General features: G+C 38.4%; 1 protein-coding gene across 2 annotated transcripts in view; it reads right to left on the reverse strand.

Annotated features, from left to right (window-relative positions):
- Window positions 1-12685, reverse strand: part of LOC139468165 (tuberin-like) — a 179242-nt gene extending 166557 nt beyond the window's left edge. The window contains exons 1-2 of one of the 2 annotated variants that reach the window (XM_071249953.1): window positions 12679-12685; window positions 11896-12024 (exon numbers count right to left, since the gene is read on the reverse strand). In XM_071249953.1, the coding sequence (XP_071106054.1) occupies window positions 11896-12024; window positions 12679-12681 (132 nt within the window). In that variant the 5' untranslated portion in view covers window positions 12682-12685. Of the gene's footprint in view, window positions 1-11895; window positions 12025-12304; window positions 12374-12678 lie in introns of those variants that run through there. The other variant, XM_071249954.1, reaches the window with a different exon arrangement.
- Window positions 12686-12727: the final 42 nt, after the last annotated feature.

Raw genomic sequence — 12727 nt, forward strand, 5'->3', positions numbered from 1 at the left:
GATGTGACAGCGATGAAAACGTTCAGATTTTGCCATTGCATGCAGCTGATGTACAAGGTACCCCACTAATTCTTGGCCGGAAATGGATACAAGCATTGAAACTAGACTTGGGATCTCTTTTTCAAGTAAATTCAGTGTCAAACAACTCAAACGATGAGCTGTCCAGCATACACAAGAAACATTCATCACTATTTGAAGGCAAGTTAGGAACCATTAAGAACATTGAGGCAAGAATTGTACTGAAACTGTTATGTTAGTTATGTTCATTATGTTCCTTTTAAATCAGGACGGAGGCAGGAGTGTGTTTAAGACACGTTTATTGGTGAGGGCTACATCATGACAATTCTAGATGTCCTAGCTTTCCAGGAGAAGGCAAGTTAACAATACTGTTAACTTTCAAATGTGCCTGAACAATGAAACATTATAATGCATATAAACAAAACAAATCAAGACTCACTCACACAACATTGTGAACAGAGCTTTAGCATACCCATGACCTTAGGGTTACAGAATAATAAAAATCTCAACCATACACAATGAATAATGATTCACTTGTCAAACATTAAATGAGAGAAAGTCTTAGTATCTATCTGGCTTTCTTGAGACTCTGCCAGATCATGTTATGTAAACTTAGGAGTCATTTGTTTGTTTCAGACATGGTTGAGGATTTAGTTCAGGTGAGTGTTCTTTTTCAGGCACATTAGGAACTTGCTTTTCAGGAACATTTGGTAACAAGTTAATGTCACATCTATTCCGCCTATAGGTTCCATCGTCAGTCTTTACGAGGTAAGACCGAGGACTTAGCTGTTTGAGCACAGTACCGGTTTCTTTCCTGTCTGGTACCCCATGTATTATCTCCCCTTTGGAGTACAGGAAGTGAGCGCACAGCATGGCGACAATTGAAGTTATATTCCTGCTTATGCTGCTGATGTTTTGTGCGCAGTTTCCATGACATCAGCAGTTCAGCTGGGCTGTAACCACAACTGAGTTGGGTTGATCGGTAGCTGAGAAGAGTTGAATATGGATCTTCTGATGAATGCCAGTCTTTATAGTGCGCACAGCACGTGCAGCTTCTCCATTCCCAGATGCATGTCTAGGACTGCTGGTAACATGAGAGAAACCATAGTCTCGACTGAAGTTGTCAAACTCTGAAGCACTGTATTGAGGACTATTGTCAGAAAATAGAGTCTCTGGCACACTCTGTCTTGCAAAGATACTTTTGTGCGAGTAGATTACTTCTTTTGAAGATGTACTCAACAGTTTGACAATTTCTATGACACGGGAGTAATAGGCCACCACGAGAACATACTGGGTTTTTTTATACTCGAAGAGATCTGAGGCAACTTTTTGCCAAGGTCTTTCAGGAGTTTAAGAAGTTATCAATGGTTCAGGGTGGTAGTCCATTTTATTACAGCACACATGACACTTAGACACAAATTCAGCGATCTGTTTGCTTAAATTTGGCCACCAAACACATTGCTTTGCACGTTCATGGGTCTTTGTGATGCCTTGATGTCCATTATGAAGCTTTTCCAGGATAGTTGGCCTTAGTTTTTCAGGAATCACAAGCCTTTCACCACAGAGCAAGAGATCATCTTGAATGGTAAGTTCAGGGTGTTTAGCAATGCCTTTGATCATGTGTTTTCAGGCCATCCTTCCAGACAATATCGAGTGATCTCCCTGCAGATGTCATCCTCTTTCTGATGAAGTCTGATCTCTTCCAGTCTCCTATCTGAAGCTGGAAACGATTGGAGAATGTGTTCAACATACATTTGTCCATCTGCTTCAAGAGTCTTGTCTGAACTAGATTGAGATGCTACTGGAGCTTGAGATAGAGCATCAGCTGTATAGAGATCACGACCAGGCACATGTTCAACCGTATAGGAGAACCTCATTAGTCTCATCCTGAATCTTTGGATCCTCGGGTGTTGATCAAGATCCTTCAGACCTAGCAGAGGGATGAGAGGTTTGTGATCTGTTTCGAGAAGAAAGTCTATACCAACAAGAAAGTCCTGAAATCTTTCACACTCCCAAGTCAGCACCAATGCTTCTTTTTCTATCTGCTCATAGCGTGATTCGGTTTCAGATAGGGACCTTGATGCATATATGACTGGTCTCGAGCCACTTCTGGTCTTCTGAGTGAGGATTGCACCAAGACCAAATGAAGATGCATCAGCTGTAACCTTGGTTGGTAAGTTCGGATTGAAGAGTGCTAGCACTGGACTGCTGCGGAGAGCTTGCTTGATCTGAGAGAATGATTCTTGTTGAGGCTTATCCCATGTCCAGACAGATTTCTTGATGAGAAGATCTCTGAGTGGCTTTGTCATATCAGCAAGATTGACGACAAACTTTCCAAGCTGACTGACCATTCCAAGAAAGCGTCTGTCATCACCTACATTCTTAGGTTCTGGCATGTCTTTTATTGCTGAGACTTTGTCTTCACTGACTTCGATTCCCTTGGCACTCAAAGTTTATCCTAGGAACTGAATCTGTGACTTTCTAAATTCACACTTATCCTGGTTGAGTGTGATGCCAGCTTCACGAAAAGCTGTCAGAGTGTTCTTTAAACGTTTATCATGCTCCTCTCCAGGAGCACCATATATTATCACATCATCCATGATGCCAGCTGTTCCATCTAAACGTAAGTCCACATATATCCTGATATACTACCATAGGAGCACGACAGTCTGTAGACACATCGACTTTCGTAATGACAACCAATTCTTCCAATTTCTGCAGACTTTCCTTGACCTTAGGGAGAACTGGAATTGGAACACGCCTTGGTGTGGTGACTGCGTAAGGTATGGCACCTTCACCTAGTTTGATGTTGTACTCGCCCTTCATTTCACCTACACCTCTGAAGAGTTCTGGGAACTTAGAATTCACCTCAGTTGTGATACTGCTACAAAACTTCACTAGACCCAGCTGTTCACTTGCATTGCAGCTGAGAAGTGAGTGTGTCTCTCCAGAGAAAACATACACCTTGTCCTCTAAGGTCTTGTCTCACCACTCAAGCTAGACACTGAAGTAACCAAGAACGTCAAGTTCACTCTGGATTCCATGAAGGATCCTCTTGGTTTGTATTAGAGGTATGTCAGGGAAGTACTTGTTATATACTTGTTCAGATACAACGTTCACGTCAGCACCTGTATCCACTTTGACTGTGACCTTTGTTTTGTCCATGAGTATATCAACAAAGTGGTTTTCTCTTCGGTTTAACTGCACACTGATGAGTAGTGTCCATACTTCTTGCACGAGTTGCAGATAGCATTCCTAGCTGGACAGGCTCTTCTATCATGTGCGTCTTTGCCACAATATGAACAGCTGTCATTTCGTCGCCTATCATTCAGGTTAGGAGCCTGGCGAGCATGACTAGGCGGTTGACGAGAGGGCTTATCTCTATTGGTTGCCTTTGACTTGTGACCTTGGGAATGGCCTGTAGTCTTCTTTTTGAGATAGCCAACAGCAGCAGGAGTTTCTTCTTGTAGAGATTTAGCATGTAGCTCACTAATTTCAGCAGTTCGACAAATATCAAAGGGCTTTCTCCAACGTAAGATCATGTTCTCTAAGAAGTCTAGATCGAACTTCATCACTTATAATCCCTAGCACAATCTGGTCTTTAACAGGTGAATCATGCAACTGACCAAATTCACATGTTGCACTTTTGTTTCTAATGTCAGTGTAGAAAGTATCAAATTTCTCTCCTGGAGCCTGGTTTCGACTTCCAAGCACAAATCTTTCATATGTAATGTTCTTTCTTGGATAACATTAATCTGTGAATTTCTGGCGAAGAATTCTGACTGATTCATGATCTGTCTCGTTTTCAAATTCAAACGTATTAAACACTTGTCTGGCTTCTTTTCTAATAACATGTAGAATTGTATTAGCTTGAATTTTCTCAGGTTTCTTATCCAATCCGGTAGCAACTGAATAAATTTCAAATTCTTGTTTAAATGTTCTGAAGTTTTCAGCAATATTTCCAGTCAATTCAAGTTCACAAGGCGGTTTCAAATTATTTATCATAACTCAGTCAACAGTAAACAGTAAACAGTTTATACAAATGCGTGGTGGGAGAGCACTTCAAAGAGAATGCCAGACGACAAGTGAAACGAGTTGTAAACAATGTTGGAAGTCTAGCACCGTTAGGTCCAGTTGTGACACAATCCCACTTCTGACACCATGTTACGTTAGTTATTCCTTCAAAATCAGGACGGATGCAGGAGTGTGTTTGAGACACTTATTCGTGAGGGCTACATCATGACAACTCTAGTTGTCTCCCTTTGTGCATACCACTACAGAAACCAAATACAAAACCAAAGTTCATGAAGGTAAGACCTGAGCTAAAGTTGAAGAAGAACTGGATAAATAAGAAGAGGAAGGGTGATATCCAAAGTTACAACAAGTGAATGGGCTACACCAATTGTAGTTGTACCCAAAAAGTCAAATGAAGTTAGAATCTGTGGGGACTGTTACTGTAAAAGTAACAGTCAATCCAAATATTGAAGTAGATAAATACCCCCTGCCAAAGCCAGCTGACCTGTTTGCAACATTTGCTGGAAGTACTGTGTTCAGCAAGGTTGACTTGACTAAAGCTTTTCACCAGTTGAAAGTTGATGAAGAAACTGGAAAGTTCAAGATTCAAGATTCTTTATTCAGTATTTTGGGCCATGTGGCCTAGAGTACAATTACAATTACAACAATTGCTGCATCACGTGGTGTCAGGAAAATGATTACAAGTAGTCTTATTTCACATTAAATACATGATTTAAGTATAAAACCAAAGCCTTTACAATGTTGATATTTTTGGAGTTGAGAAGATTACATAAACTGTGATGATCATGATGGACATTGGATAACCAAGGCAAATAGTGGTTTCTGACAGAAGAATATTTTGAACATATAAACAAAACATGAAATTCATCCTCTAATTGCCTCCCTTTACAGTGGGTACATAGATATAGACTCAAGTCTTCATTTGTATGTTTTAACTTTTGTAGCATGTGAATCTTAAAACCGTGTAGTGATATTCTGAATTTACAATATGCTCTCCTGAGTGATTTATTCGTGAGATTACTGATGTAAAATTCTGGCTGTAAAAGTGATTTCAAATTTGCATAATGTGACAGATATTTTGAAGAAGAAATAGAGTCATGCCACTCTTGAGAATACATATCAATCAGCCTTTGTTTTATTTTTAGTAAAAATAGATTTTCATCGCCAATATGTTGAGAGATCCATACAAATGAAAAGCCTGCAGAAAACAAAATATATCTTACATAAGACACCCAGGTGTGTTTATCATTATCATCTAACTGTTTAAGTAGATTGTAACATTGTTTTGGATATCGACATGGATTCATACGTAGCAATCTCAACCAGTATTTAAGTACCCTTACTTTGCTAAACATGAACATATTTAATCGCATATACATATTTTAAGCTTTATTGGAGGCATATTTTCCGATACAAAGATAATTTTTAAAATAGGATGTATGTACTTTTTCTATACTTTCAGAATATTTTTCCCCCCAGATTTCAGCCCCATAAAGTAATATAGGAGCGATCTTACAATCAAACATTGTACAAGCTGTTTTGAATGTTATATAGCCATTTCTTTTGAAAGCATAATAAATGGCTCTAGTGGCTTTAGAAGCCTTGAGGAGAAAATTACTCCAAGATACTTGTAGTAAGTGACAAGTTTTACCTTTATAGAACCATTTTTCTTTTTCTCGTATAATACCACCATTTTGGAATACAATTATTTTTGTTTTATCAAGATTCACACTTAGGCCCCAGGTAATGCAAAATCTTATTGTCTTTGTAGACCAATAACTGTATATGAGAACATGGTCACATCGTGGGCAAAAAGTAGAAGCATAATATCTTCAATACTTTCTGAAACAAACACACCATGACAGCACGTTTAATAAATGTCAGTTACAAGCTCATTAACAAAGAAGATAATTAGAAGTGGGCTTAAGATACAGCCTTGTCTTCCACCGGAGCTAGTTGTATACAAATCTGTTCTACCTTTGTCTATTTTTACACAAGCCTTAACAGCAGAATACATACTAGCTAAGACATTATACAACTTGCCATGGCAACCTTTTTGTAAGAGCATATATAATAATTTTTTCCTATCCACAAACTCAAAGGCTTTCTTGAAATCAATGAAAGCACAATAAAATCGCGCCCCTCGCTTTGTTAAATATTTAGTACAAAGGGCTTGGAGTGTGAAATTGTTGTCTGTTACTGAATAGTTGGATCTGAATCCAGATTGTGCTTCATGTATTAAATCGTTTATATCCATCCATGATCGTAGTCTTTTTTCAAGTATTGATGTGAATAATTTCCCAGTAGCATTTAGCAGGGATATTCTTCTATAATTGTTGGGGTCAGAGGTAACACCAGATTTATGTATAGGTATTATAAGTCCAATGTTCCATGCTTCAGGAAATATACCGGTATCTAATATTTTATTAAATAAAGGTCTCAAGTATTTAATAAGAATTGTTTCTGAAAGTTTATAAAATTCTGGAGGGATTCCATCTTCACCAGGAGATTTCCTGAGTTTTAATCTTTTTAACGCTTCAGCTACTTCTTCATCAGTAATAATATCTGATAACAACTCATCTGTAATGGGTAAGCTATCACAATTATCACAAGAGTGACTGTCAATGAATTCATTTACAAGTACATTAAAATCTTCATTCACTTCTGTTTTGTTAGAGTTTAACAAATCTTTAAAATATAACTGAAGAGCATCAGGAGATATTGCACATTTAGAGTGTTTGCTTCATAAAACCCGTTTAAGGGTGTTCCAAAATGTTTTACAATGACCATGTTTTGCAGCATCTTTCAAATCTTCAACTATTTTAACATCAAATTGTTTCTTTTTCTGACCACAGCATATTTTGAATTTTCTTTTGGCTGTAACATATTTTTGCAAATTTTCATTACATTTAAACTGCTTAAATAAATTAAGATGCCTATATTTATCCTTTTTCAGTTGAGTACATTCATGGTCAAACCAAATTGGTTGACTTCTGGATTTATTGTTAAATAATGTACAAAAACCTCCAGAAGAACAAGCAATGTGGATCAGTATATCTCCCAATGTCTTGACTGCAGTATTTACATCTGTTTGTAAAGCTCTGTAAAATTCTTCAAATATATCAGTAGACTGTAGTAATTGTTTATATTTCAAAACATGTTGATCGCTTAGTTTGTATCTAGGAATAGGTGATACAGTTGTTATATGGTCAGTATTATGTGTACGGTACAGATCAGAGGCATGTGGTCTCATTCTGTTGTTGATCACACTTTGAGATCTACTAGTTTGGGGAGTATGTCTGTTGACACAAGGAAATAGTCTACAACACTTGTGTCTAGATCCGAGACAAAAGTGAAATTGCTTGGAATGTCAAGACTTCATTCTACCATTAACAATATGAATACCAAATAACTTGCATAATTCAAGTAGACAAATTCCATAAGTATTTAAATCTTTATCACAAACATCCCTTGGAAGGTTAAATGAGTGGCTAGTATAATCTTCAGGAAGAGGGAGGTAATTTGTACTTTCATCTCGAATAAAATCCTCTCCATGTCCTACTCTCGCATTTAAGTCCCCACATAATATGTATTTACACTCATCACCATAATCATAATTTATATGTAATAATTGTTTCTCGATTATATCAATGCCATTATTATCTGAGTCAGTATACAATTGTGGTTGGTTGGTTGGTTGGTTTATTGTTTAACGCCGCACTCAGCAATATTCCAGCTATATGAAGACGGTCTGTAAATAATCCGAGTCTGGACCAGACAATCCAGTGATTGATATCATTAGCATCGATCCATGCAATTGGGATCGATGACATGCTTCAACCAAGTCAGCGAGCCTGACCGACTGATCCTGTTAGTCACCTTTACGACAAGCATAGTCACCTTTTACGGCAAGCATGGGTTGCTGAAGACCTATTCTACCGCGGAATCTTCACGGGCCGTATACAATTGTGACTTATTTGGATGAACATACACAAAAACAAGTATAAGTGGGGAATTTCTCTCAGTATCAAGCATATTAAAGAAAACACAATTTGTCCAGTATGTGTATAACCTACTAAATTGGGAAGTGATGTTATGACTTATGTACACAGCTACACCTCCTGAGTAACGCCCATACCCTGATAATCTTGATGGGGGACTCACAAAGCAATCATGAGAATCAAATAATGAGTATAGTTTATTTTCATCAACACACCAAGTTTCAGTGAAACAGAGCACATAAAAATTGTGAACAAAATGAAATAAAATCAGGATACATCAACTTTGATAAAAGTCCATGGATATTCCAAGAACATATTGTGTACATTGGTTTTGTGAATTTACCATCGTTAACATTGTAAGAGTTCATTTTGTGCTTTTCTGTAATTGGGAACACTGCCAAGATCCTATGTTGTATTGTTGATTGTACGGTCCATTCTGTAGGTGACGTTGGTCGCCAATTCCTCCTTTGTCCCACTTTCTGGACACTGTCACATTCCTTGTTATACACAAACACATCACCATCAAAAATCAACTTGTCATAGTTCATATAGACAACAGAACCATCATCTCTCGCTTTCTTCATGTGAGGAAAAAGTTTAGATCTAATGTCTATCGTACACGTTGTGAGAAATCTTCTGAAATTCGGTAGTCACTGCTTTCTCTAAGTACCCTTTTAGCAGTTTGCAGAATGTTGGTTTTGTCTTTAAATGCCGTAAATTTCACGATGATAGGCCGATATCCAGATTTAGACTTCGACGGGAGTCGATGACATCTTTCAATCCCAATCTTATCAAACATGTCAAGCTGTAATACATCGTTAATAAAGTTTCATACCTTATCTTCAGTAGACGCCCATGTCTCCCCCTTTTTCTCCGTAATTCCACGGACGATGAGGTTATTTCGTCTTGACTGTGCCTCGATGTTCTCCATTCTCAGGTTCATATGATGTAGTTTGAATCTAAGATCTCTGTTCTCAGTCTCAAGTGCGTTCATCTTCTGGTTGAAGTCGAATGTAAACAAATCATTTTTCCTGTCAAGGGAGGTAATTTGGTCCTGTATTGAGAACAGCGTTTTGGCGAGGTCTTCCAGCGTCGTTGATCTCTCACATTCTATGCTGCCGCTGATATTCCTGGATGAAAGACGAGTTTGTACCTTGTCACTTTGTTGGGGTTAAGGTGGTCCCGGGTTCAACTCCACATCTCCAGCTGCTATCAATAACGTAAGTGTCAGAACTGCAAGGCGTACACATACCAGTAACCTGTTTGGTGTTCTTATACCGGGGTGCACAGAGCACCTTCGCTTGCCTCTCGGGCAGAAAGTTCCAATTTTCTGCCTCCACACCTCAGTAGTGACTCCCATCTCGTCCCAGAGCCTTCTGTGTGTCCTTATCCACTTGCTCAACCTCAAAACCCAACTTAATTTGTATTATATCAGTTATAAACTGATTTTCGTCCCAGCGCAAATTCATGGCTGCCGCCACCGGTAGATCACGTGACTCTGTTAACTAGAAAGTTACTGGTAATCAACACACACAAAGGACTCTACAATAGATTACCCTTTGGAATAGCAAATTGCCCAGCAATATTTCAAGAAACAATGAAAACGATTCTGCATGGTCTACAAAGTACAGTCACATTTCAAGACGATATTGAGGTTGGAGGTAAAGCGGGAAAGGATCACTTAAGAAAGTTGGACGATATTCTATCACGACTTGAAGAATATGGCATCAAAATCAAAGCTGAGAATTCTCAGTTTATGCAAGAAAGCATTGAATATTTGGGGCACAAGATTGACAAGAATGGACTCCATCCTCTGACAAACAAAGTTCAAGCAATTGCGTGGATGCTCCTGTTCCAAAGGATCAAAGTCAACTCAGGTCATTTCTTGGAATGCTACAATATAACTCACGTTTTAATGGCAACCTATCAACAATGATTCATCCACTGAATAATCTACTGAAAGATGCTGTTCCTTGGGAGTGGACTACCTCATGTGATAAAGCTTTCAACAGTGCTAAGTGTGCTCTCATATTTGCCAAAGTGTTGATACATTGCGACAATGAACTTCCAGTGAAACTAGCATGTGATGCCTCAAACTACGGACTCAGAGCTGTGATTTGCATACGCCTCACGAACATTAAAAAAGAGTGAACAAAACTATGCACAAGTTGAAAAAGAAGCACTTGCCTTAGTCTATGGAGTCAAAATGTTCCATGAATATCTTTATGGAAGACATTTCACCCTAGTCACCGACCACAAACCCCTACAAACCATTTTAGGACCAAAGAAGGCTGTTTCTACTCTTGCTGCAGCAAGAATGCAGAGATGGGCCCTAATTTTCTCTCTGCATACACATACGACATTGAATTTTAAAGGACTGAAGATCATGCTAACGCTGACCTACTATCATGTCTCCCATTACAAAACAAAGATTGAATACCTGATGTACTAGAATCTGACAATGGCCCCCAGTTCACATCAGACAAATTTTCTAGATTCATGACAATGAATGGCATTCAACACTAGAGAAGTCCTCCATATCATCCTCAAACCAATGGTGCTGCTGAACAGTTTGCTCAAATCCTGAAAAACAATCTCAAAACGTCGGAAGGAAATGATGTACAGACACAGTTGACAAGAATGTTGATCACTTACAGTTCTACACCCCATTCAACGACAGGAAGATCCCCTGCAGAGCTACTGATGTCACGACAAATCAAAACTAGATTACATCTTCTACAACCTAGTCTACAAAGAAATATCATGGAAAGAAAAAAAGAACAACACAAAAATAGCATGAAGAAATTAAGACACTTTGTTCTTGGTGATTGTGTTGCTGTAAGAAGATTCCGAGGGAATGACAAGATGGTAACAGGAATCATAATGCAGAAAACAGGCCCAGTGAGTTACATTGTGGATGTAATTGTAATTGGACATTCAATTCATGTGCACATTGATCACCTTATCAATGCATCAAATGAAACTGTTCAACAACCTGTGGTCATGACATTCCAACAAAAATTATACCTGAAATCAAAAATAAATCTTTGGATATCTATCCAGAGATTTCAGATGATAAACCTATTTCCAAGGCTGAGAAATCAACTACGTTGCAGTCTGAGGGACCTCAAACTCCAACAGCAGAGCAGTGTGAGCAGAGACGCTACCCCAGGTGAGAGAGACGACCCCCATAACGCCTGGACCTGTGATGTGAAATTAAACTGTTGCAGTGTGACATAAATTGTTCCTGTGTGATAAAGAACCTTAAAGAGTTAACAAACTTTGATCTTAAAACTGTTTGTGTTATTAACCTTTATCGTTACTCCTTCACGTTTTGCACTCATAGTTTATTTCATAATTGGGTTGTACATTAAAAGGGAAGGAGTGTTGTGTATGCTAATTACTTCCACATCCTCACATGGCCTTTCGCGGTTGGCTCAGAGTAATGACATCAACTTATGTTGAGTGAAGTCACATGTCGTGCTCATGAATTCACTTCGGTAAGCTTGTCAACAAGTAAAGATGGAACCCAAGCTGTATGATCTTGTTCAAGTTGTTGTTTATAATAATGAGGCAAAAAAATAACACCATTAGTCGCCTATATACATATACATATATATATATATATATATATATATATATATATATTACACCTCATGTTAATATAGGTCTTCAGCAACCCATGCTCATCATAAAATGCAACTTTGCTCGTCATAAGAGGCAACTAATGGTGTTGTTTTTATTAACATGAGGTGTTAGCGCAAAAGCCCCGATACTGCACTGCACTGTTGCCTGGGCCGTTTTAGCCAGCACTCGTTAGCCAAATAAAACATTTACGAACCCTCAATACATCAGGAGTGAGGACGATATCTTTTGTTTGAGTTCTATGCGCTGTCAAAGGTGCTGGAGCTCTGCTGAATTTGAAGAGGTTTCTCAATCTTTCTTTGAGGTCAGATTCCGGTTTCGACATCTTTAAAGAAATAGAATATATCCGTATAAGTAGGTCCCAAGGTCTAGTCACAAGTGCACTTGTCTAAAATCATGTTTAAGTTTTGGCCCTGTTCCCTTGACCTGTGATGCTGAAATAAATGTGGTGGTCTTGAAGGGTCTGACAACTATGACGGGTCTCCACTAACAAGTAAAAACATTTCGCATATTTCAAAAGAAAGTATTAATCTTACATTATCGTTTTGTAATTATCTTATCGTAATAAATTGACATGTCCATAGTGTTGGCATGTACTGTGTCACCTTTTGGTGCTTTCGGATATTTGTATATTGATGTATGCGATCACATCAGCCTCAGTCGAGTCACACGAGGTTAGCAAGCTCCTCACAGCGATAGCCCGTTCGCGAAGCTCTAGACTGGTTCCCGGATCCTCCGCTTGGTGTCGCTGCACTTGTTCCGCTTTTCGATCGGGAACCAGTCTAGCGAAGCTCTCACCCGTCGAATCCAGTTTATGTTACAAAAGACAACACCAACAGCGGAATAATAAATATCCGAGTGGGCTAACATGTTGTAAACATGAGTGTTATTGTAAAACCAAAATGAAATTATTAAGTAGTATTTAGAATCATGTATAAAATCCATCTAGATGCGAAGTTACGTTTATAAAAACCTTTACCATAATGGTATTCTGAAATCGTTTTTGTTCAAATAGTGTAAGTTATAGG

Source organism: Haliotis cracherodii, unplaced genomic scaffold (genome assembly GCF_022045235.1).
Source record: "Haliotis cracherodii isolate W230 unplaced genomic scaffold, xgHalCrac1.p SCAF_2, whole genome shotgun sequence".
In the NCBI taxonomy this organism is placed as follows: Eukaryota; Metazoa; Mollusca; class Gastropoda; order Lepetellida; family Haliotidae; genus Haliotis; species Haliotis cracherodii.